Source organism: Peromyscus californicus, unplaced genomic scaffold, assembly GCF_007827085.1.
Source record: "Peromyscus californicus insignis strain IS unplaced genomic scaffold, ASM782708v3 Scaffold_7__1_contigs__length_154581171, whole genome shotgun sequence".
NCBI lineage: Eukaryota > Metazoa > Chordata > Mammalia > Rodentia > Cricetidae > Peromyscus > Peromyscus californicus.
This window is the reverse complement of record NW_026294595.1, coordinates 93,403,405-93,429,014: the sequence shown is the minus strand read 5'-3', so window position 1 is coordinate 93,429,014 and position 25,610 is coordinate 93,403,405. Positions and strand designations below refer to the sequence as shown.

Below are 25,610 nucleotides of genomic sequence, written 5' to 3'. Positions count from 1 at the left end.
TTTGAAACAAGGTCACACTATAACCCTGGCTGGCCTGAAACTCATTATCTATGTACACCAGGCTTGCCTAAAACTCACAAAGATTAAAGGCTGCTGTATACCACCATAAAAAAAAAAAAAAAGAAAGAAAGCAGGCTGAGTAAGCCATGAGAAGCAAGCCTGTAAGCAGCACTCCTCCATGGCCTCTGCATCAGCTCCCGCCTCCAGGTTCCTGCCCTGCTTGAGTTCCTGCCCTGACTTCCTTTGATGATGAACTGTGATGTGGAAGTATAAGTCAAATAAATCTTTCTTCCCCAAGTTGCTTTGGTAATGGTGTTTCATCATAGCAATAGTAACCCTGACAAAGGCACCCTGTCTCAAAAAGAGTAAAAACAACAAAACACAACAAAAACAAAAACAAAAAAGTGTCAGATAAATGAATTTATTTTTTCTCTATTCTGAATAGAAAAATATTAAAGCTCAACTTGGGTGAAGGGTATGCTTGCACTATAGGCAAATGTTCCATCATTGACTTACACCAGCAGCCCGATGATATGAAGGATTCAATTTTTTTTTTCTTTCGAGACAGAGTTTCTCTGTGTAGCTTTGCGCCTTTCCTGGATCTCGCTCTCTAGACCAGGCTGGCCTCGAACTCACAAAGATCCGCCTGGCTCTACTTCCCTAGTGCTGGGATTAAAGGCGCATTTTTTAAAAATTTATTTTTATTTATGTATTTAATTTTTCGAGACAGAGTTTTTCTGTATAGCCCTGGCTGTCTTGGAACTTGCTCTGGAGACCAGGCTGGCCTCGAACTCAAGAGATCTGCCTGCCTCTGGCTCCTGAGTTCTCCCATTAAAAGAGTGCGCCCGGCTTTAAAAGTTTTTTGAGCCAGGGATTCGCTGTGTAGTCCCGGCTAGCTCTGAACTTGCAGTTATCCTCCGGCAGCAGCCTCCCTGGCCTGACGCTGGTTTTCGTCAGCTGGCAGAAGTCGGGTCCCAGGGACGTAGGGACGTCTTGCCGAGACCCAACAACGGACCTGCTCTAATTTCGTCTGGCAATGGCGCTGTTGTTTAGGGTTTAGTGAATGGGTTGAACAGAAAATCCGTAAACGACGAAATCAGCCGGAAGTAAAGACAGTGTTAGGAAGAAGTGGAGGGCGGCGTCTTCCAGGACTGCAGGAGCACATTCTGGGCGCAGCACCGAGGGACCCGCGTCAGGGCAAACGAGGTCCACCCAGGAGACTGGCGCTCCCCAGCCTCCCGCACAGGCGCACAACGCGACCGCAGCTGTGGCCCCGCCCCCAGAGTCCGGGTGGGAGGCGGAGCCTTGCGTCATCTCCACGCGCATTCTCACAGTGCTGCGAGCAGGTGGCGCGGGTTAAGGCCGTCACGATCATTGACAGCGTGAGGCCGGTGTGGCTGCTATTGCTATGGTGGCTGGTGGCCGGGTAAGGGTCTGAGTTGGTCTCCTGCGGGGCCAGAGCGGCTTCGGGGGCGCCGGGAGGCCGAGAGTGTGCAGCGGGCTGCGAGGCTGCCACGTGCCGTGCAGGGAGGAGGCCAGGGGCGCGCTGGACCAGAGCTGCTGCCCCCCGGCAGGGCGTCTGTCTGTGCCGGGGAGCTGCGGCATTGGAGGGGCCAGACTTGGGTGAGGCTGTGGGCAACCGGTCCTGCCTCCGGGGTGGAAGACCAGGCTAATAACTCTCTCCCTCTCGGTTCGCTCCCGGTTTTGATTTTTTTTTTCTTTTACTCCGGCTGCAGGTGCACTATGTCTAGATTGTCGGCCCTCGCCGGCTCCCGCGCCGGCTTGGGACTGTTACTTGGTTCTGCCGCCGGCCTTGGATTCCTGTGCGTCCTTTATAGCCAGCGATGGAAACGGGCCCAGCGCCATGCCCGGAGCCACAGTCTACCAAATTCCCTGGACTATGCGCAGGCTTCAGAGAGCGGACGCCAGGGTATGAGCACAGGTCATTACTTACTGATGACCCCGGGGATCGGGCTGTCTTTGGCAAAGCAGGTGGACTGGCCCGTTGGAAGAGCTGAGTTTCACTCTTTCAGGAAAACGTATCGAAAAGGACAGCTGTCCTCTTTCCTCTGATTCCAGGAAAGCTTAGTGCAAGAAGACTGTGTAGCTTTCACTTTTAGTTCTGGTCACACTCATGAATGTGTACTAAGGGCATTTGCGTAGTGTTGGGTGAGGGATGTGATAGACAGAGGAAGAGTCTGAAAGAAAGAAAAAGGAATAATTTTGTAGGAATTAAGCGCTCTGATAGCTTGACTAGCAAATTATGTATTCAAATGTGAAGGAAATTTGGAGAATACTCAATCCAAGTTTTTAAAATCCTTTTCATGAAGGAAAATTCAAAGGGATTGTGTAACTTTCCCAAGGTTGTTACAGAGTAAGTGGTAAAGGTGGACCTGGTCATCTGGTTCAGTGTACTTTCCACACTCATGCAACTGGAGCCCAGTGGCTGAAAGCCAGCAGTAACAGGTGAAATGTGTTCCATTTCATAAAAAACCTTCAGGTTAACTCACTGAGCAAAACATTAGGGCTTGGGATCTCTCCCTCTTATTTGGATAACAGAAGCTTGCTTAGATCGTCTTCTTTCATGTTGACTGAAAATGTTTTCTCGGACGACCAGTGTAGTCAGATATCCTCTTACTCTGTGCTAACTGGAAATGTTAGTTTTGCAAGAGTGTTCGCAGACTTATCACCCTAGATTGCAGCTGTCAGCATTTGATAACATGGTGGCAACGTGGCATGGCCAGTGTCCTTTCTGCCCTTCCCTTGTCCTTTGCTCGTTTGTCATTTCTTAGTCCGGGTCTGTTCTCCCCTGAGGTTGGGAGAAAGCGGACACATTCTAGGTATAGTCCTGAGCACTGCTGGCCTAGGTTGCTCCTAGATTTCCTTTAACAAGGGGTGTATGTGTGTCTGATCCGTGGGCCCTCCTTAAATGGCTACCAAGTTCCGAAATTTCATTGAGCTCAGTTCAGGGTGAGCAGATTGAGCTTGGTAATAATGTTTTTCTCATGGAGTTTGGCGAGTTTTTCTCCATGGACCTTTCTTTGTGACTGCCCATTTTCTTTTTGCTCCTCTCTGATAATACTCATGGCCTCAAGAGAGGCAGTTTATTATTTGTTGTGAGATCAGAATTTGAACAAACTCAATTTTTGTTTTACTGTGTAATTGGTATTGACTGCATGGTATTTGGCACTATAAAGCCAGCGACAATTTTTTTCTTTTTGTATTTTTGAGACAGGGCTTCACATAGCTCAGGCTAGCCTCAAACACTCTGTAGCTGAGGCTGGTCTTGAACTCCTGATCCTCTTGTCTCTACCTCTGAAATGCAGCCACTCCTGCCAAAGGTCCTGATAACAGAACAGCCTTCCTGCCTTCTAAGTACCACACCCTTGCCGGCATTTTACATTAGCTGCTGTGTTCTAAAGGTTCTTTGAGCAGATAGTCTTTCTTTAGAGATCATGGACTTAAAGGCTGTGTGTGTGTGTGTGTGTGTGTGTGTGTGTGTGTGTGTGTGTGTGTGTGTGTATGCACACTGGTGTGTCGGCGGGGTAGGCACTCCTTTGTGGAGGTCAGAGGACTACTTACGGGAGTGGTTCCCTTCCTCACCACGTGGAACCTGGGCATTGAACTTAGGTCATCAGCTGGAGCAGCAAGTGCTCTTATCTTATAGCAAGTCATCTTATTGGTCCAGACATCTATGTTTTCTGTTTTTTTCTCGATAGTGACTTGGAACTTGTACTATGACTTAGCTGTGGAATGTGTGCTCTCAGAGGCTCAATTTCTTTGTAAATTGAACTCCAGGAGAAGAAAGTGACCCAGGATACTGTTGCATGCCTTTAAACTCAGAGCTCGGGAAGCAGAGGCAGGTAGATCTCTGCCTGGTCTACATAGCGAGTTCCAGGACAGCGGGGGCTACATAGACCCTGTCTAAAAACAGAACAAGAGAAGCAAATGCTCTAGAATTCTAGGTTTGAGGGTTTATTTATTTATTTTTATTGTCCCCCCCCCCCCCCCCCCACTGTATCCCAGGGGTGACTGTCTTCTGTTCCCTGTTCCCCTTGCTTCAGGAATGCAGTTGCGGGCCATCCCAGGGGAAGCTGGCGATGCCGCGGTGCTGCCCAGCCTCCCGCAGGAAGGACAGGAGAAGGTGCTGGACCGCCTGGACTTCGTGCTGACCAGTCTGGTGGCATTGCGGCGGGAGGTAGAGGAGCTTCGGAGCAGCCTGCAAGGGCTGGCCGGGGAGATTGTTGGGGAGGTCCGGTGAGTGACCTGGTCTCTCTTGCTTTGCCCAACCCCTCAACTTGTCCTGGTTCCTACAGCTTTTTCAGCTGCAGTGTGTTCTGCCTTTTCTGGTCTCTCTAAGGAACAATGTTGCACGAATCCTAAATGGTCTTATAATAAAAACCTGGAGCCAGATATCAGGGTGAAAGCTGAAAGATCAGAGAAACAGAGTAAGCCACAGCTACCACCTCTTACCTCACCAACTCTTCAGCCCGAAAGAGCCTCTCCAAGAGTTCCTGTCTCCTCCTGCCTTATAGTCCTTTCTCTGCCCAGCCACATCGCTTCCTGTTTCAACCTTCCTAGTGCCGGGATTAAAGGTGTGTGTTCAGGTGCTGGAATTAAAGATGTGTACCACCACTGCCTGACCTCTGTGGCTAACTCTGTGGCTAACTCTGTGGCTGGCTCTGTCCTCTGGTCTTCAGGCAAGCTTTAGTTCTTAGATTACAAATATATCACCACAGAACAAGCCCATTTTATAGTTGCTAACCCAGTGTGGGAGAAGCTGCGCATCTGGTTCCTTCCTTTTCCCAAGAGCCTTGCTGCCCTTGTGCCCTTTGGGCTACAGCAGCAGCTCGTCCTGTTTGTTCCTCCCGATTTAGTCTGCCAGACAGCTGCCCCTGCTCTCCTGAGAGCACAGACCCAGAATTTTCTCCTTCCTCGGTCCTTGACTGAGGGAGGAGTGAGGGAAAGACAGGCTGTGTGGGTCCTAATGTGCCCTCTGGGATATGCCCCGCTTTCCAGATCTCATCTAGAAGAGAACCAGAGAGTGGCCCGGCGGCGGCACCGGTTCCCTTTCGCCAGGGAGAGGAGCGACTCCACAGGTTCCAGCTCCGTCTACTTCACCGCCTCCTCGGGGGCTGCGCTCACGGATGCCGAGAGTGAAGGAGGGTGAGTGTCTCCTGGAGGCTGTGAGCTGCAGCTGCGTCGTGCTTGTCAAAATACCAGTTACCAAAATCCAAACCAAGGCGCCCTAAGTCAGCTTTACATAAAAGTAGGGGTATGACTGAGTGCAAGCAACTTCCCAGTTTATGCCATCCAGACAAATAGCAATGTTAGCAGTTGTTATTTCTCTGAGTTGACTTTTTTTATATTATTTTAAAAAATACAGTTTATTTTATGTATATATTTTTCCTCTATGCATATAAATGCATTGCTTGTACGCCTGAGGCTTGCAGAGGTCAGAAGAGGGCACTAGATTCTTCTAGAACCAGAGTTACAAATGGTTGTAAGCAGCCACGTATGTTCTGGGAACTGAACTTGCTAAGCCGTCGCTCCAGCCTAGGGCTTTTTTCTTTTTCCATCGTTTTTCTGGGCATTCTTGTGTGTTATCACAAGGGCTTGCTGAGCATTATTTTATAACTTCATTCTTTCCTTGAGTAGCTGAGCAGGGTGTGCTCAGTCTGGGAGTCTGTCATGTACGCCCCCTCCCCAGGCCTCACTCTCCTCCTGACAGAGTCTGGGAGCCTGTCATGTACGCCCTCTCCCCAGGCCCCACTCTCCTCCTGACAGAGTCTGGGAGTCTGTCATGTATGCCCTCTCCCCAGGCCCCACTCTCCTGACAGAGTCTGTGAGCCTGTCATGTACGCCCTCTCCCCAGGCCCCACTCTCCTGACAGAGTCTGGGAGTCTGTCATGTACGCCCTCTCCCCAGGCCTCACTCTCCTGACAGAGTCTGGGAGTCTGTCATGTACGCCCCCTCCCCAGGCCTCACTCTCCTCCTGACAGAGTCTGGGAGTCTGTCATGTACGCCCCCTCCCCCCAGGCCTCACTCTCCTGACAGAGTCTGTGAGCCTGTCATGTATGCCCTCTCCCCAGGCCTCATTCTCCTGACAGAGTCTGGTCCATGCTCTCTTGCATCTGTACAGTGGGGAGGTGACTCTTGAGTGCTCAGCAGATCCGGTTATAGGATTTACCATGAGGCAAGACCGCAGTGGGCAGGACAGTCTCTTTCAAGCTTGGTCGAGGGAAGGACTTTGTAATTTTAAGCCACAGATCCGTTCTGAAACTTTGGTCCCGAGGACAGTCTGACGTGGCTGGTGGCGGCATTTACCCCATGTGCCGCTGGTGCCGGTCATCCAGCTGGCCTTCAGACTTAGAGGCTGATTTTTCTCCTGGGTGGCCTCTGTTGGCCTTTGTTCCTCCTCAGGGAATAGACTGGATCAGAGAACAGCCAAACTTCTGTCAGGTCAGAGTGGCTGAGCTAACTAGAACATGCCCATGGCAGCTGGAAGTTAGTCAGCCATTCAGGATACTCCGGAGCAGATTCACCCCTTAGCAGGCACACCTTGTAACACCAGGTGCCGTTTATTTACTTCCTCTGATGTTGTCTAAGCACCTTAGTGGTGTTTTCTCACTTAATCCTCATGATGATCCTGTGACCCGGGTTCGGTTTCTCAGATGGAGAACTTGAGCTTATTGAGGTTTGACACTCAGACAGGTTATACAACTACCAAGGGCAGACTTAGTGTGTCTCCTGCTGATCCCATTGTCCTGACAATCTGGTTTATCTGCAGCCATGTTGGAGTCCATGACCTGAGGAGTGGATTGGTCTTCAGGGCACATAGGGCTGCCATTAGCACATATGTGGCATGTAGCCCTTGGGAATTCTTCCCATTGACTGAGATGCCACAGCTTACTGCCCAGGAAGGGCCCGACGTGCAGCAGGGTTTCCTCTTTCTTTAGTCTTGTTTGTTTAGGAGGCTGTTGTTTTCTCCTGCTTCTTCCTAGTTTTCTTTTCACGCTGGATGGGAATCAACCCCAGGACCTCCCGTGTGCTAAGCATGTGCTCTGCCATGGGGTTGCATGCCTAGTCCCTCATTTGGTTTTCCTACAAAAATTAAGAATAAAATTACTGTCCTTTTTCATGTTCCTGCCATTGGTCTTTAATGGCAGGTTTTGGTTTTGGTTTTTTAAGACAGGGTTTCCCTGTGTAGCCCTGGCTGTCCTGAAACTTGCTCTGTAGACCAGGCTGGCCTCGAACTCACCTCTCTGCCTCCTGAGTGCTGGATTAAAGGTGAGCACCACTATGCCTATCTTAGAACTAGTTTTTTTTTGTTTTTTGTTTTGTTTTTTTTGTTGTTGTTGTTTTGTTTTTCGAGACGGGGTTTCTCTGTGTAGTTTTGCGCCTTTCCTGGAACTCCCTCTATAGTACAGGCTGGCCTCGAACTCACAGAGATCCGCCTGGCTCTGCCTCCCGAGTGCTGGGATTAAAGGCGTGCTCCACCACCGCCCGGCAGAACTAGTTTTTTCAGTGTACCCAACAGTGTTCTGTCAAGAGATGCTTCCTTAGACTATGTTAGAGACGGGAACAGAAATGACCTTCATATAGGTTGCATCTAAAGAACTGACTGCGATTAAGGAGCATCTCTGTGAAACCTGACGAACTAGGTCACTTGAATGGGAGACCGATGGTTGAGTGTTTTCACGTGTGTGATCTCTGTATATGTGTGTCTGGAGGCTAGAGAGGACTAAGGCTGTTCTGTCATATGAGTCTTCACTTATTTCCTCCAGACAGGTCTCTCACGGACCTGGGGCTAGGCTAGTGGCTAGTTACCCCGGCGGCGAGCTTCCTGTCTCTGCCTCCCGTAGCACTGGCACTGTGCTTACAGGTGCACAAACGCCATCGGGCTTCTGGGGATTTGAACTGAGGTCCTCATGACTGTGCAGCAAGCCCTCTTATCAGTTGAGCCTTCCTCAGCTCTGTGGAGCCTTTTTTGAGGAATTGGTATTTGTTTATGTGTATGTATTTGTGGCTGTGTAAATGTGTATGCTCCACATGTATGCAAGAGCCTGTATAGATCAGAAAGGGGGCACTGGATCCATTGGAACTGGAGTTAGCTGTTGTGTGGGTGCTGGGAATCGAACCAAGGTCAGCAAGAGCAGGTAAGAGTTCTTAACTGCTAAGCCGTCTCTCCAGCTGCATGAGTTTCATTTTTTAAAAAGATTTCATGTGTATGAATGTTTTGTTTGCGTGTATTTATGTATACCATTTGTGTGCCTGGTGCCTGAGGAGGGCATAAGACCTCCTTAAGCAGAGGTTAATGGATGGTTGTGAGCCATCTTGTTGGTGCTGGGAACCAAACCCAGGTTTTCTGCAAGAGCAAGTACTCTTAACCACTGAGCCTTCTTTCTAGTCCCTGGTTGACCTTTCTAAGAGTGAAGAACAGGTCGGGCAGTGGTGGTGCACACCTTTAATCTCAGCACTCAGGAGTCAGAGGCACGTGGAGCTCTGAGTTCAAGGCCAGCCTGGTCTTCAGAGTGAGTTCCAGGACAGGCAGAGCTACACCGTGAAACCCTGAAGAACAGGAGGAGAGATTTTCTCAAGCTGAAAGTGTAAAACTTAGACTGTTCATAATTATTTGTTTGCTTTTTATTTCTTTATTTTTATTTTTTGAGATAGGGTTTCTTTGTGTAGCCTTGGCTGTCCCGGGACTCAGAGATCCACCTGCCTCTGCCTCCTGAGTGCTGGGATTAAAAGCGTGCGCCACCACCACCCGGCTCGCTTTTATTGCTTTTTAAAGAAAAGTTTAGCATAGAAGAAAGACTGGGTGGTGACAGGAACACCAAAGCACTGTTCACCTGATGATTTAAAGAAATCATCTAGACTGTGGCTCAGCCAACTTACTCTGGGCAGCTTAGCACTCAGGAGGCTGACGGTTGGAAGTTCAAAGCCAGCCTAGAGTTACAGGAGTAAGTTTGAGCCTAACTTAGACTACTTCTGTAAGACCCTGTGTCTCCAAAAGTGACATCAACAAGTTCATCTCCTGGTTTCATAAACAAGTTTCACCTCCTGGGCCAGAGTGGGTGCTGACTGCATGGGTGCTCACTGGAGCATCCATGGCCACAGGAGCAGGGCAGGTCAGCAGAGGGACGGATGCCTTTCTTAATTATAGCTGCACTAGGCTCAGCCCTTGTCTGATCCTGTGGCATGTGAAAGCTGCTGGTGGTGCAAGACTCTGGCTTAGCTGGCTGCTATCTTGGGGAATCATTTTTTCATCACAGTAGATGCCATTTAGGTCAAGGGGAGATCCTGGGAGGAGGTCATAAACTCTGAAATGGCTTTAAGCATGTGTACCTTAGGGAGGAAAGATCTTTGAGGGATGATTCTGTAGGCTATTCTATTGAGAGCTGATCCCCCCACACACCATCCCTGTCCCACCAGCCCTTGGCCTATGATGACTTCACTAGAATCTCCCCATGCCTGCTTCAGACCAGCCTGTCACATGTGCTGGCTGCTCCCTGGCTAAGACAGGCCCTCTTCTGCTTCTTGCTCCATGTCTTTGCTTATTCTGTTGGTTTGTTTGTTTGTTTTGCTTTTGCAAGACAGGGTTTCTCTGTTCTGGAGCTTTGTAGACCAGGCTAGCCTCAAACTCAGAGATCTGTCTGCCTCTGCCTCCCAACTCCTGGGATTAAAGGCATGCGCCACCACCGCCCAGCTGCAGTCTTTCTAAAATTTATTTATGGGGCTGGAGATGGCTCAGCGGTTAAGAACACTGGCTGCTCTTCCAGAGGACCCGGTTCAATTCCCAGCACCCACATGGCAGCTAACAACTGTCTGTCACTCCAGGATTTGACACCCTCACATAGACAAACATACAGGCAAAAACAACAATGCACATAAAATAAAAATTAAAAAAAATAAAAATTTCATTTATTTATTTTTTTACAAATTTTACATTTATTAATTTCTTGTGTGCGTGCATGCACAAGTGTGTGCCACAGTTGCATGGGTAATCAGAGGACAACTTTCAGTAGTTGGTTCTCTCCTTTCATCATGTGGGTTCTGAGGCTCGAACTCAGGTCATCAGGCTTGGTAACATGTGCCTTCACTTGCCAAACTGTCTCACCTACTCCGTATTCCTTCTTCCAAATAAACGAATTTGAGCTTCAGCTGTCGACCGCAGTGGCAGAAGCAGAATCATTGTGCAGGTTTGTGAGTGTATTCCCGGGGCATTGTCCCAAACATGGCTTGATATTTTCCCTGAAGAAGCCAGCATGCCTTTAAATACAGCCTCCCAGGTGCCCCGTGAAGCATTTGCGTCTCTCTTTCCTCCTTGAGCACTGAACCTCCGTTACTTCAGGTCTTCTGTGGCTTATCTCTACTACGGAGATCCTCCTAGGCATAGGACACAAGCCTGGTCTGTCCCAGGCTCAGCTCTCTACTGGGAACTAGGAGGTCAAAGAAAATAGTCAGCATCTGGAATAGACAGGTGGGAAACTGAATTGTTAATTTCTAATTCATCAGCTCAGCTCTCTGTTGGGAACAGAGCAGGATAGCTTAGTCTCCTGCACACTCTGGGAACTCTGTGTTTCTCTTGAGTACTGATCTCAAAAGCCTTGGGGCATGGCAACCAGATGAAATCCTCTGGTAGATTTCCACAAGGGTTGGAGGTAGAAGGTAAGGGAATGTTGTAAATAGAGTAACCCTGGCACATAGCAAATCTCTTTTCAGGCCCTAAGAAGCCATGGATTGTTGCCATGATGTGAGGCTGTTTGGTGTGACAGAACTTGAGGTGGAGCTGAGGTACAAAGCTCTCAGCTGGCCTCCCGCTTCATGGGGCCCTATTAGCTCTTACTGTGGTGGCATCAAGGCCCCATCTCACCTCTGCAGCTCCTTGGGATGTGAGTTCTGGCCTTCAAGGCCCAGAGAAAAGGCAGCAGAACCAGAGCAGTACCCCAGGAGTGCTGGAGGCACAGTCTCCCATTTGAACATTCCCCAGCATATGATCTCCCTTCTCTAGCAAAGAAAACCACTAGGATTTCAAGTTCCATACCAGTTAAATTCCTTACCCATTTTACTTTGGCCCTGGCTTAATCCTCTCCTCTGGGCAGGTTATTGCCCAGGCTCTTTAGGAGTGGTTCTAGCTTGCCCTTGTGTGGTCTCATTCATCAGTACTCAGATTGGTTATGAAGTCTGGCACTTTCCCTTGTTCTTTTCACCTCTAAGTTCTTACTGCAAACTGCTAGAAGGGAAGGATATGAGGGTGATCTTTAAATGTCATGCTATCATGCAGTCCGACCCCATCTGACAGGTGTAGCCCTGGCTGCCCTGGAACTTGCTATGCAGACCAGACTTGGTCTCGAACTCAGAGATCTGCCTGCCTCTGCCTCCCGAGTGCTGGGATTAAAGGCGTGTGCCACCATACCTCGCTCCTACGGGTTCTTTTTTTTTTTCTTCGAGACAGGGTTTCTCTGTCCTGTCCTGGAACTCACTCAGTAGACCAGGCTGGCATCGAACTCACAGAGATCCACCTGTCTGTGCCTCCCAAGTGCTGGGATTAAGGTGTGTACCACCACTGCCTGGATTTTTTTTTTAAAGACAGGGTCTCTTACTGGCCACAAGGGTAGACTAGCTAGCCAGTGAGTCCCAGGATTAAAGGCATGAGCCACTGCCGCCGGGCGTCCTGTGGGTTCTTTAGTTGATGCTCTTGTTTTCAAATAGAACAGAAGCTGCTCTGAACAGCAGCAATCAACTGTTTAGACTGGAGCACCAACTCGGCTCACTCACTTGGTGCCTTCTGGACCTCATCCGAGTGGCTTTATAGATGACAGTGTTTTTGTCTACAGTTCTGCCAGATGTTAGGCTGTCTCATATGGGCAGAGACTGTCGTTTGTTTTGTGTTGGCCACAGGGGAGCCTGCCTCTATTCTTCCCTCCAGGGAGGAAGAAGGTTTGCTCCCAAATGAAATGTAGAATCTTCCCTGTGCTTCTGTAGGGCTCTCTGGTGTCTGTTTCTGGCCCCTGGAAATCCTACTATGTCCCAGGCCCATTTCTTGTCTGATTTAACTAGCAGTTAGGGAAGCGCCCTCATCAGCTGCTGGTGGACAGAAAACTAAGACACTTGACTCCCTCTGTAGTGTTGGCTCGTAGAAATCACCCGGCTTACAACAGCCCCAGAGACATTATCCTGTAGGGATTGTAGCAGCTGAGAGTGACCTCTGACACCCTTCCATATTCCCAAGCGGCTGCTACTGTCAGTGAGGTTTGGTTGACTTGGTCACAGGTACAAGTTTGAGAAAGAGATTGAGAAATGCGTGGCAGTTGCTCATGCCTCTGAGGCTGACACCCACTCAGGTAAGGTTCTGGCAGATGTCTTTGGCTGATGAAGATGATTACCGAATTTAGCTCATCAGTATGGCTCTGATCGGCTCCACCTGTGTTTGTAAGGTCATTTCCTCCCCACCTCCTCCAGTCTTTCTGTTGTTTCAGTCCCGGGGATTGAACCCTGGGCCTTGTGTACATAACAGGCTCCCCCACACCCCCACACCCTCCATACCCCCTGCCAGCCCTAGTTCTTTTTGGTTACATTGAAAAAGTTTCATTGTGCGTGTATGTGAATGTAGGCATGCACATGGGTTGGTCCTCTCGGGTCATCAGATGTGTGCGCCAGCACTTATACCCACCAGCTATCTCACCACCAGGCTGGCTCCAAATGTGCTGTGCAGCCAGGCGTTACCTTGAATTCCCGATCCTCTTGCTTTTGCTTCCCGAGTGCCGGGATTATAGATGTGTGTCACCACACTCAGACTGCATCCTAATTTTCTTTTTAAGATTTATTCATGTACTTTATGTATATGGGTGCTTTGTTGGCATGTATGTCTACGTACCAGAGGGCACCAGATCTCATTACAGATGGTTGTGAGTCACCATGTGGTTGCTGAGAATTGAACTCAGGACCTCTGGAAGAGCAGCCAGTGCTCTTAACCTCTGAGCCATCTCTCCAGCCCCATGCAGTCTAATTGTTAAACATTTCCCCCCTTTTTGCTTTCTGCAGTTTGGTAACTAAACAGAGGGATCTTATCTTTGACTCTGACCAGCACACATCCCCCAGCTGACTGGATACCTCTTTCCTCCTTGATCATTCCCTAGCCAATAGTTCAAACTTTCACTTGAAGACGAGTTTCTGCCCTTACATAAGAAACGATCTGGCTCAATGGACAACAATGCTGTGTAGTTCCTCTTCTGTGGTTGGAGAACAAACCCTGGTTTTGAGTAAATAATCCCTTCCTAATCCCGTCATTTGATTCTCTACCAGGTATACAACAGCCAATGCTGAGTCCGACTACGAGCGGGACTCCGACAAGGAGAGCGGGGATGGCGAAGATGACGTGAGCTGCGAGACTGTGAAGATGGGGAGGAAGGATTCTCTGGACCTTGATACGGAGGGAGCGTCAAGTCCAGCATCTGGAGCCTTGGAGGCTGATGGCTCCTCAGGCCTTGAGGATGTGCTGCTGCTCCTGCAGCAGGCAGACGAGCTGCACCAGGGCAGTGAGCAGAGCAAGCGGGAGGGCTTCCAGCTGCTGCTCAACAACAAGCTGGCGGTGGGTGAGACTCCGCCGCCGCCTGTCCCCTCCTCCTTTGCCCCTCTCTTGACTCTGACACTCCAGGGAATGAAAAAACAGAGTGAAAAACAAAAAACCAAGCCGGGCCAAAAGTGGTGGTGCACACCTTTAATCCCAGCACTCAGGAGGCAGAGGCAGGCGCAGGCGGATCTCTGTGAGTTCGAGGCCAGCCTGGTCTGCAGAGTGAGATTCACGGAGAAACCCTGTCTCACAAAAACCAACCAACCAACCAACCAACCAACCAACCAACCACCTCACTCTCATGGTTTCTAACCTGACAAACTACTCGGGAAGGAGATGGGGTCCTGAAACAGCACTTCCTACCCCACAGCTTCCTGCCCCTGAGAAAGGAGATGGGGTCCTGAAACAGCACTTCCTACCCCACAGCTTCCTGCCCCTGAGAAAGGGCGTGGGTTTTTCCCCTGTAGAACTCCGAGGAGCCCCACCTCTCCGAAGGGGAAAATGCAAAGGACCCGACTACTTGTGCCCCTGACTTCCCCCTGCCCCCCACCTGGTTTCTTCTGTTTTCCTTGAGGCAGAGTCTGAATGTGCTTGCCCTACTTGAAGTTTCTATTTGAAGTGACTGTGTGTAGGTCATTCACCAATTCCCTCAGGCTCACAAACCAAATTTACTCTGTAAATTCCTCCCTGAAGTTAGAAGTCACCCCCACCCCTTGAGGCAGGTCTCACTAAGTAGTCCTAGCTGGTCTCAAACTCCAGATCCACCTTCCTCAGCCTCCTGAGTGCTGGGATTAAAGGTGCAGGCCACCGTTTCCAGCAGAATTCTCCCTTCTTATGAGCAGTTTCATATGTCAGCCAGAGACTTCTTTTGCTGTGTCTCATTATATCTTCTTGGAGTTGACCTTCCATCCTGGTAATAATAGAGGCCAAAATGTTCTTATCCAGTGATTGTGCAAGCTATCAATGAGAGATAATGTCTCCAGTTAACTGCACATGGCCAGTTGTGGAGTGGGAAGGCTGTGCACAGGGCTTGTCAGATGTCGGGGATTATACCACTGTCTTAGAAAAAACATACAGTGTAGGGAGATGACCAGGGCCCCCATTCTTCATGGATGAGGAGACTCATTTATTCCTCTTTGGTCTATAGTATGGAAGCCGACAAGACTTTCTGTGGCGTCTGGCCCGGGCCTACAGTGACATGTCTGAACTTACTGAGGAGGAGAGCGAGAAGAAGTCATATGCCCTAAATGGTAAATGCTGACAGGTACCTGATGGGTATGTAACCAACTGTGCAGGTACAGATGGCCCATTGCTTGAGACCCAGATGCTGTGAGGGCAGGAATAGTGGTTAGTTACTCAGCGGGGACACACTGGCTTCCAGGGCCTCTCGCTCCCTAGTGACTAGTAGAGACAGTAGCATAGGTGCTTGTTTTTAATGTTTATGTCGTGGTCTTGTTGTTCTTTGCTTTGACTTCCCAACCAGAAAGAGGAGGAGGTGTTGCCTACTGCTTAGGACTCTGGAGTCAGCAGGACAGATTCGAGACTGGGTGTAGTATGTATGTGTGCACCTAAGAGAAGTAGTTTGGGAGATCATTGCTGGCTTATTTGTTTCCTAAATCTCTACTTTGGAAGGTAGAATGCAACTGAGCCATGCTGCTCTTAGGACTTGGCCTTGTCAGTCATAAAGTAAGAGAACCTGGGAACTTTAAAAATGAGAATGAACTGGGTATGGCGGGTCACACCTGGAATCTCAGTACTTGGAGGCTGAGGCAGGAGGACTGCAGTGACTCTGAGGCCAGCCTCAGTTACACTGTGAGTTTTAGGTTCAATTATTAGTTAGTTTTTTCTTCAAAGGATTCTGCTTTCAGCTAGGTGTTGGTACCAGTACCCAGCAGTTAGGAGGATTGAATTTGAGATCAGCCTGAGCTATCTAATGAGACCCTGTTTTAAAAATAAATAGAATTGCTGGGTGGCGGTGGTGCACATCTCTGATCCCAGCACTCAGGAGGCAAAGCCAAGTGGATCTCTGTAAGTTCAAGGCCAGCCTGGTCTACAGAGAGTTCCAGGACAGCCAGGGCCACAGAGAAACTGTCTTGAAAAACCAAATAAATAAATATAAAAAATAAAAAAGTTCTTGGAGACGGTTTTACTGTATAGCTTTAGCTGTTCTGGAACTGGACACATGGACTGGGCTGGCCTGCAGCCTGCAGCCTGCAGCCTGCAGCGGTCCTTTTACCTTTACCCCTTAGGGCTGCACCACAACACTCGGGGAATGGAAAACTTTGTGGGGTTGAAGAGATGGCCCAGCGGTTAGGACCACTGACTACCTTTCCAGAGGACCTGGGATCAGTTCCCAGCACCCATAGGGTGGCTCACAATAACTTCAGTTCTAGGGAATCTGACACCTTCTTCTGGCCTTTGTGGGCACCAGACATACCCATGGTGCACAGACATGTCTGTAGGCAAAACACCCCTAGACATTAAAAAGTTTGTTTTCTTTCTTGGTGATGGTTCTAATTAGTATTTGTGCTGTTTTGATCTCTTGGTACCAACAACCAAAAAGATTTCCTGTGACCATTTCTCACTTCTCTCATAGGACTTTTTTTGTTTGTTTATTTGTTTTTTCATTTTTTTTTTTTTTTTTTTTTTTTGGTTTTTCGAGACAGGGTTTCTCTGTGTAGCTTTGCGCCTTTCCTGGAACTCACTCTGTAGTCCAGGCTGGCCTCGAACTCACAGAGATCCGCCTGGCTCTGCCTCCCGAGTGCTGGGATTAAAGGCGTGCTCCACCACTGCCCGGCTTATTTGTTTTTTCAAGGCAGGGTTTTTCTACATAGGCTCTCCTAGAACACTGTAGACCAGGCTGGTTTTGAACTCATAGAGATCCACCTGCCTCTGCCTAGTGTTGGGATTATAGGCATGTGCCGCCGGGCAATGGTGGGTCACACCTTTAATCCCTGCACTCGGGAGGCAGAGGCAGGTGGATCTCTGTGAGTTCGAGGACAGCCTGGTCTGCTGAGCGAGATCCAGGACAGGCACCAGAACAACACAGAAAAACCCTGTCTCAAAAAAAAAAAAAAAAAAAGGCAAATTCTTGGAAGTCAGTTGTGGCAGCAAAGGCATTGGACCATAGTCCGAGCATTCAGAGGCTAAGGCAGGAAGGTCAAGAGTTTGAGGTTACCCTAAGCTACATAGTGAGACTATCTTTAAAAACAAAGTCTGGAAGCTCTGCAGGGGCAGGGCTGATGGCTAAGGGGAGAAAGTGCTTGCTGTGCAAGTGTGAGGACATAGTTTGTGTCCCCAGCATCCCTGTCCTGGGTGGACACAGTGATCTGCCTGTAATCCCGGCACTTGGGAGGCAGAGGTAGGATCTCTGGGGTAGGCAGATCTTTGTGAGTTTGAGGTCAGCCTGGTCTACAGAGCGAGTTTCAGGACAACCAGGACTATGCAGAGAAACTCTGTTTCAAAAAAACAAACAAAAAACAATTTTTTAAAAATCAAGCCGGGCGGTGGTGGCGGCGCACGCCTTTAATCCCAGCACTCGGGAGGCAGAGCCAGGCGAATCTCTGTGAGTTCGAGGCCAGCCTGGTCTTCAAATCGAGTTCCAGGAAAGGCACAAAGCTACACAGAGAAACCCTGTCTCAAAAAATCAAAAAAAAAAAAAATCAAAAAAAAAAAAAAATCAAATCATGGCCAGGCGGTGGTGGCACATGCCTTTAATCCCAGCACTCGGGAGGCAGAGACAGGCAGAACTCTGTGAGTTTGAGGCCAGCCTGGTCTACAGAGTGAGTTCCAGGAAAGGCGCAAAGCTACACAGAGAAACCCTGTCTCAAAAAACAACAACAACAAATCAAATCATGAAAACTTAGTAATACATGAGCCTCCTTAAGCCTGTTGGAGACAGTTTCTGTTGGTTCCTTTCTCATGTTGAAATGCTAAACTTTACTTCAAGAACATCAAGTAGGCATAAGGAGATAGTGGGTTGGTGCCAGGCACAGCACTGCTTGTAATCACAGTGCTTAGGAGGTGAAGGCAGAATCTCAAGTTCAGGGCTAGTCTGAGCTACATGCGGAGCCCATGTCTCAAAGACAAAACAGAGATAGCTCAGCTGCTGGAGCTGGAGCTGGGGAAGCTGGGTGCCAAGCAAGTGGTCGTTCTTCCTGCACTGCTTCTTGTGCAAGTGTGCACAGGAGCTGCGTTAACTCTGGGTCTCCCTGTCTTCCAGGAAAAGAAGTAGCAGAGGCCGCTCTGGAGAAGGGAGATGACAGCGCTGAAAGTCACCAGTGGTAATAAGATCCTGCAGGCCTTAGGAAGACCGGAGGAGAGAGACCCTTTCTTTACCCTGGCCAGAGGCATTCGCTTGAAGAACTAGGGGGCCTGGGGGCACTAGTCGGAATTCCCACACGCCTCACCATACCCCAGTCAGGGCAGGGAAGTGTGCTTTGGGAGATGCTTTGGAGGCTAAGGCCAGAGAAAACACAGGCTTTGCTCTGCTGGGGCTAAGAGGATTGAGTGTCTTTCCAGGAGTCCCTCTGGCCACACACCTGGTTTTGAGTTCTTGAGGAAAGCTGGGACAACCTGCACTTCCTATCCTGCAAAAGCTCTTTTCCCCAGCTGTGACCCCACTGGCTTCTTTGGTTGGTTTACATGAGAAAAAGATGTGAGCTTATACCCAAGAAATTCAACGATCACTTTATTAAACCTTAATGGCTTCCCGGGCTGAGGGTATAGTACAGTGGTAGACTGCTTGCCTGGCACACCTAAGTAAGGCCCTGGTGTGATACTCAGCACCACACAAAAATAAAACCCAAAAGACTCCCTCAGTGAGTCCTTTCATGGGCTTTTGGGAGACAGGTTTTGCCAACTGGCTTGTGCCAAGGCCAATTCATGTCCTGGGCCTTGATTCCAGCATCTGTTTTAGTTAAAAAGAAAAAAGAAAAGAAAGGTTTGTTCTTCCACTGTCCTTTGCTTTTCAAATCTCTACCCTCAGATTGTAAGCTGAGAGGCTGTGTTTTCCCATCTCTGGCTGAAACTTTCCGAGCAGAGGTTCTGCTCAGAAGCCAGGTAACTGTTTCTGGGTGTTGTTGCTCTCTCTGGGCTCTTGAGGATGAAAACAAGCAGTTGTGGTTTTTTTTTTTAGTTATTCCTAAGGAATAGCTATTTGATTGTCCATGGAAATGAGCCCAAGTGTCTGATACAAACATACCCCTCCACCCCACAAGGTATTTTTAGCAAATATATGAAAAAGAAACTTGGGCATGGGAAGACATCGTTGTCAACTGCTTCTAGTACCGGGTGTTTGGGGCAGAGGACAGGTAGTTAAGGCTTTCTTCTGGTGTCTCTGTGTGTGGTGCTGGGAACTGAAGCCAGAGGCTGGTACTGTGCACTCTACCACTGAACTAAGTTGCCACATTGCCCTTCAAAGTTTGGGTTGGAGGTGGGGTGGGATGGTGGGATGGCTCATGTAGGTAACGGCACTTGCAGGGCAAGTCTGGGGACCTGAGTTCCATCCCCAGGATCCATGTAAAGGTGGAAGGAGAGAACTGACTCAGTTGTCCTCTGACCTCCACACTGTGTGTGTCATGGAGTGTGTTTGTAAACACACATTAAGTTTAGAATTTTTATAGTTCAGTGCTTAGGAGCACACACTGCTCTTCCAGAAGACTCCCACGTCAGGTGGCTACAACTGACTCTGACCCCAGCTCAAGCACTCTGATGCCCTCTTCTGGCCTCATTGGACACTGAGCTCACATGCCCAGTATACATAAACACATTAAAAAAAAAAATGTATCTTTAAAAAAGTTTGGATTCTCCTGGCTTCTCAAGTGGCACTTGTCACTAAACAAAGACCTTACATACGCTAGGCAAGTACTTTACCCTGGGCGACATTTCCCAGCACTGTAAGACAAGACTAGTTTGTTCCCTGGCAGGGAGGACGTGAGAGAAAGTAATTTAACAGATGGATCTTCCTCTGTTCCATTGGTTCCCAAGTTAACAAAAACCCTCGAGCATTTCATTTGACCATGCTGAAAACACACATCCTCCTGCCTAATGATACACTACCTGTGTGTTTCTTAATCTACAGGGACTTCTAATACAGTCAGGAGGTAATGAAAAGAACACACTTAGACGTCTCTTGTAGTTAGCTGCTGGTTTTTCAGAGTTTGCAGTACTGAAGTCAAACCCAGAGCCTCACACGATGGCAGACCACTAGGCTGTAATCTAACTACCAAGTTTTCACGATACCTGTGACTACTGTATGAAAAAAGGGACAGTTAAAGATCTGGGTTGAGACCTTGCCTGTTTTTGTTTTACACAGGCTTTGTTATGGTAGCCCTTGTTAGTCTGGTACTTGCTCAGGCTGGCTTCAAACTTGACACAAGCCTTCTGCCTCAGCTTTCAGAGTGATGCAATTACTGAAATGTGCCATCACACCTGGCTAAATGTTCTGAAGTGTAAAGGGGAGAATTACTTTGTGTGTGAGTGGGTGGGTGTCCAGCAGGGAGAGAAAGGGCTCAAGAAACAAAAAATAGAACCTAGAATTACTTTGGAGAATTATTGTAAGCCTGCTACTAAGTATTAACTGGGACCACGATGAGTCTAAGAGGAGAGTATTAGTTACAGATGAAACATTCTCAATCATACTTAGGAGAGGGAAGTGTAACTACACGCAGGTGATGCACTACACACATCCCCGCACTCACAGTCCGACCCTCGTCCCTGAGCTTGCTGCTTCCCCCTAGGTATGCAGTACTCTGTGGTCAGCTGGCTGAGCATGAGAGCATCTCCAGGCGTATCCAGAGTGGCTTTAGCTTCAAGGTGAGGACAGGCTTGTTCCCTTGCGCGGGCCCAGTCCAGGTTCCTTGCGCCCTTTGACTGGCTTTCCCGCGGTCTTGGTGCTTTGCTGTTCCTTTCTGAGCGACTCTGGGTTTGATGTTAGTTTGCATCTTCTCCTCAGGAACACGTGGACAAAGCCATTGCACTTCAGCCCGAAGACCCCAGGAGTCACTTTCTTCTTGGCAGGTGGTGCTACCAGGTGAGTACAGTCTAAGGCCTGAGATGTACCTGTCACACCAATCTCCAGAAGGTCCTCAACGTTCATCCTAGTCTGGCTCTTATTTCCTCTGAATCGTTCATGCTTTGGTAGATGACCCTGTCGTATGTAGCCCAGGCTGGCCTCGGACTAATCTTTGTCTCAGCCTCCTGCGTGCTGGGACTAGAGGTGTATGACACCAAGTTTAGACACCGCTTTTGATGCAGAATGTTCTGTATTTACCGTTCCCAAAGGAACTTTGTGACAGCTGGTGACTGCATTGGAGTCACACTTGATAGGCACTCCGCTACAAAAGCTATGTCCCAACCCAAGAAACGTAAAGAATTCTGTGCTTGTGTATATGTGGGTGCACACACTCCATGGGAGTGTGTGGAGGTCAGAGGACACTGGTTCTCTTCTTCAATCATGTGAGTACCGCAGAGTTGGCAGCCAGTGATTTTACATTGCTGAACCATCCTGGTGGCCTGAAATTTTGGCGATGGGATTTCACGTAGCCCCAGACTGCCTCTGAATTGACTCTCCTCCATCTAGTGTTGGGATCACAGGCACACGATACCATGTTTGGCCCAACAAATGTCTTCAAAACCTATTCACACCTTCATTTTTTGGTGGCAGGTCTCTCACTTGAGCTGGTTGGAAAAAAAAACGGCTACAGCCTTGTTCGAAAGCCCTCTTAGTGCCACTGTGCAGGACGCGCTCCAGAGCTTCCTAAAGGTAGCAAGAGGGGAATGGTGGGTGGAAGCCAGTGGCCTGTTCCTGGGATCCTAGCTGGTGAAGTTGTATTTCCTAGTTGAGGATAATTTTGTATTTACCTATTTTGAGGGAAAATGAGTATTTGGAGTTTATAAAAATATTAATTCCCAGACACACTATATCAATCTTGTGATTATTTTGTAGAGCTTCTAGTACCTAAACTTCAGATGGAATTGAATTTATGAACCTCTTAATAAAGTGAGTTTCTTTTTTCTCCAGGCTGAAGAGTTACAGCCAGGATTTTCAAAAGCTGGACGGGTATATATTTCTAAGGTAAATTCACCTTCAACATAGGTGGAAATACTTATGTTGTATTTCTGGGATCTTTTGACGGTAGGGATTAAACAGTCTATGCTCTGCCATACTGTTTTTTGAGAGCTATATTGATCAGATGTACTCGTAAGAAGATTCTCAATTGCTCAAGCTGACCTTTAACTCATGGCAATCCTCCTGCCTCTGAATGTTGAGGTTATTAGTTGTGAGCCACTGTTTCCTCCCCCCATGGTTTTTCAAGACAGGGTTTCTATATGCAATAGCCCGGGCTGTCCTAGAACTCGCTCTGTAGACTAGGCTGGCCTTGAACTCAGAGATCCGTCTGCCTCTGTCTCCTGAGTGCTGGGATTAAAGGCGTGTGCCACCACTGTCCTGCCTTTCCCCTTTTTTTGAGACAAGGTCTTGAGATATAAAACACCTGCCTATACTTGCCGAGTGCTGGGATTAAAGGTGTGCACTGTCATCCTCAGCTTCTGGGCTAACATATACATGGGTCTTTCTTTCTGATCTCTTTTCAATTTTCTTCTCAGTGCTATAGAGAATTAGGAAAAAACTCTGAAGCTAGAAAGTGGATGAAGCTGGCTCAGGAGCTGCCAGATGTCACTAATGAGGTAAAATAGTATTTTTTTTTTAAAGACAGCATTTCAAAATGTAGTTTTTAGGCTGGCCTCCATCTGACCATCGTGTCTGAGTCTCCCAAGTACTAAGATCAGGTGTAGCAGCAGTATACCACAGCTTAGCTTGATAATACTTTGTGTGTGGATGGTATGTGTATGTCTTGACTCATGGTCAGGACAACCCTCAGGTATCAGTCCTCGCCTTCCACTTCGTTGAGACAGGGTCTCTGTAATCCATCACTGTGCATCTTCAGCTAGCTGTCCAGAGCTTCAGGGGATTGATTCTCCATCTTCTTCTCTCATCTCCCTTAACAACCCTGGCTAGGTCAGCTGTGTCATTGCACTTGGCTTTGATATGTGTTCTGGGTCTGCATTCACATCCCAATACCAAAATGGCAAATGCTTTACGTATTGCCCACCTCCCCACCATGCTCCAGTAAAATTTTTTTTTTTTTTTTTTTTTAGTTTTTCGAGACAGGGTTTCTCTGTGTAGCTTTGCGCCTTTCCTGGAACTCGCTTTGGAGACCAGGCTGGCCTCGAACTCACAGAGATCCGCCTGGCTCTGCCTCCCGAGTGCTGGGATTAAAGGCGTGCGCCACCACCGCCCGGCCAGTAAAATTTTTTAAAAGAGCCTTTAAATACTGATTTCTGCCACAGAGTCACCTTTCCCAGGAAAGAAAGTTTACCATTTTATGTGGAGTCTCCTACATGCTATGCGATCTGTCTCCTCCTTTACTTGAGGTGTGTAAGGAAGAGACAGATTGCATAGACTCCAAGCTACCATAGGGAAAGTTCGGAGGAAGACTGGTAACAGCTCAGTATAGAAGCAAAGGGCCCTTGTCAGGGTCTAGTGACTGGGGGAAAGCTTAATTCTGATTCTGTACTTGATTTGTTTTGTCTCCTAGGATTCAGTTTTCCAAAAAGACCTAGAAGAATTGGAAATAATTTTAGAAAAATAATCACATTCCAGTGACTTGGGGGCTACTACTTAAACAGAGAAAAGAAAATCAAGTTGCCTTTCCCCCCCTGTGACACCACTGAGTTCAGGAAACCAAGCAAGACTGGTTTAGGGGATGTCTTGATCCCTGAGGTCTGACTGCTACTACCATCATCCCTCAACTTTCTATGTTATCAGTTAATTTATTATAATCTCTTAATCTAAAATTGGGGATGAACTTGCTGCTTAGGTTTCTGCTTTCTAACTCTTAAGTGAATTCCTGAGAAATCAAGACTGTATAGCCATAGAGTTAAGTGTGGAGAACAGCCCAGAAGGCCCAGAGCTGAGGACGGAGTAGCAGAACTGTCTTTCAACCGCCAGTGAGATAGATGAACACCGAAGAGCCACGGCAACCAAGCGTAGGACTTGTAACCTTCTTTGCTAATATTCATATTTATTGTCCTAAAGTCATTCCCTGCCCATGAAGACAAGAGGAACCGCCAGCATAGCCCAGCCACTGCCCTCTTACCACCCATCATGTAGACTGTACCTGTATTCTTGGGGTGAGGGCTGGACCATGTGACTTCCAGGGTTCTGGCAGCTTCTGGGATGGCAGCATCGGCCAAGGGTTTAAAAATATATTTTGGAAGTGACCTGAAGAGGTGCCTGGAATATTTTTTGGTACAAATTTGAAATAAACTAAATTTGATTAGAAGGATATGTTGTCTGTTTCCATTATTTGACAACTTGAGAGTATTTTTCCTTCCACAGAGGAAACTGAAGACAAAAAGCATGTGCACCAAACATTTGGGCTTCTTACCTTTTCAGCAAAAAAATTTTAGACTTATTTATGTGTGAGTGTATGTCCCGTGTGTTTGCCTGAGGGAGGCCAGAGAGGGAATTGGGTCTGGAGGCTGAGTTACAAGCTTTCTGAGTCATGTGACGTGGGTGCTGGGAATCAGACTCAAGTTCTCTGGAAGAGCACCAAGTGCTCTTAACCGCTAAACTATCTCTTCAGCAGCAAGAAATAGTCTTTTCTATCAAATTCTATTGAAACTTGGGTTTAGGACAAAAATTCTAATCTTTATTTCACCACTCTGTAAGTTTCTCATGCAAATGTTTTAATCCCCCTGCTCAGGAAAACGTTTGTTTACACAGAGGTCGCCCACTGCATTCCAGAAATGATGGCCTGGAGCAGAGACCCCTTTCCTCTTCCCTGTAGACTTGGCTGCCCTGGAACTCAGAGATCTACCTGCCTCCTGAGATTAAAGGCATGTCGAACCATACCCAGCCCCCCACCATAAACATTAGCAGCAGCAGCTGTAGAGATGGCTCAGTGGTTATAGACACTTGCTACTTACAGAGGACCCAGGCCCAGTTCTCAGTACCCACATGGTGACTCAAAAACATCTGTAACTCCAGGTCCAGGACATTTGATGACTTATCTCCATGGGCACCATGCAGGCATACATGTAGTACATACACACATACAGGAAAAACACATTAAAAAAAATTGTGTGAAGGTGCTAGATTGCTCTGGAGCTGAAGTAAAAGCTCTTTGTGAGCTACCCGCTCTGGGTGCTGGGAACTCAGTCCTCTGACAGGCAAGCAGCGTTTTCCCCTGCTGAGCCATGTCCCCGGAGCCCGCAGTGCCTTAACTTCCTGGATAAAGTAGGTCTAGCCTTGGTCACTGCTGTGATCCTGTCCTGAGATGAAGCCAGTGCCCTCGAAACTCAGGTCAGAGGCTTGGGTTGGTTTTCATATATATCTAATTCCCCCCCTAGATACCAGCCAGAACCTTGAACCTGTTCCCCTGACTTCCTGGGCCTCCTTACTGTCTCTCCCATCTCCATGCCTAACTTAAAAAACACGACTACTTCTCCAGCTCTTTACCTCTTAGAAGCTGCTAGCATTTTCAGCTTACCCATTCTATTGCTTTTCTCTTAAACTTGAATAAAATTGCTTTTGAGCTTCCTTCCAAATCTGTTTTAAAATTCTTTATTAATTAGACTCAAGAACCCAAAAGGAGACCATAGTTTCTGAAAATATTCCGAAAGTAGAATCATTTGGCCAATGTCAGACCTCTGCAACACAAGACTTAGAGAATGAAAACAAAGACATAGTAAATCAGCCTAGAATCTCACTCCTAGGCCAAAGGATACAAGTGCAGCAATTTGAAAATGTAGGCTTTCTTTAGTTTTCAAATCTTACAACTATAGCAATTGGTCATAACTGCTCAGTTCTGAAAGATTATGGAGATTATTTTGCAGTACTCAGTTGGCATGAGAATGACTCGTAGATATAGCACATGTACTGCACACAACTACCTTATTAACAGCTGCAGAACGAATTTGCTTAAGTGAAGTCTTAGTAATTAAAAGAACATGTTTTGGGATATTT

General features: G+C 47.9%; 1 protein-coding gene across 2 annotated transcripts; it reads left to right on the top strand.

Moving 5' to 3' along the window:
- Window positions 1-1,300: 1,300 nt before the first annotated feature.
- Window positions 1,301-23,928, top strand: Rmdn3 (regulator of microtubule dynamics 3). 2 transcript variants are annotated; one of them, XM_052724243.1, is made up of 13 exons: window positions 1,301-1,426; window positions 1,737-1,942; window positions 4,065-4,257; window positions 5,020-5,166; window positions 13,312-13,597; window positions 14,727-14,829; window positions 17,802-17,862; window positions 20,320-20,395; window positions 20,535-20,612; window positions 21,246-21,344; window positions 21,603-21,656; window positions 22,187-22,267; window positions 23,179-23,928. In XM_052724243.1, exons 2-13 carry the CDS (start codon window positions 1,744-1,746, stop codon window positions 23,230-23,232), a joined length of 1,431 nt encoding a protein of 476 aa, XP_052580203.1. In that variant the 5' UTR covers window positions 1,301-1,426; window positions 1,737-1,743; the 3' UTR covers window positions 23,233-23,928. The 2 variants fall into 2 exon arrangements, with proteins under 2 accessions (XP_052580203.1, XP_052580202.1); XM_052724242.1 differs by having other exon boundaries at window positions 1,311-1,426; window positions 1,737-1,930.
- Window positions 23,929-25,610: the final 1,682 nt, after the last annotated feature.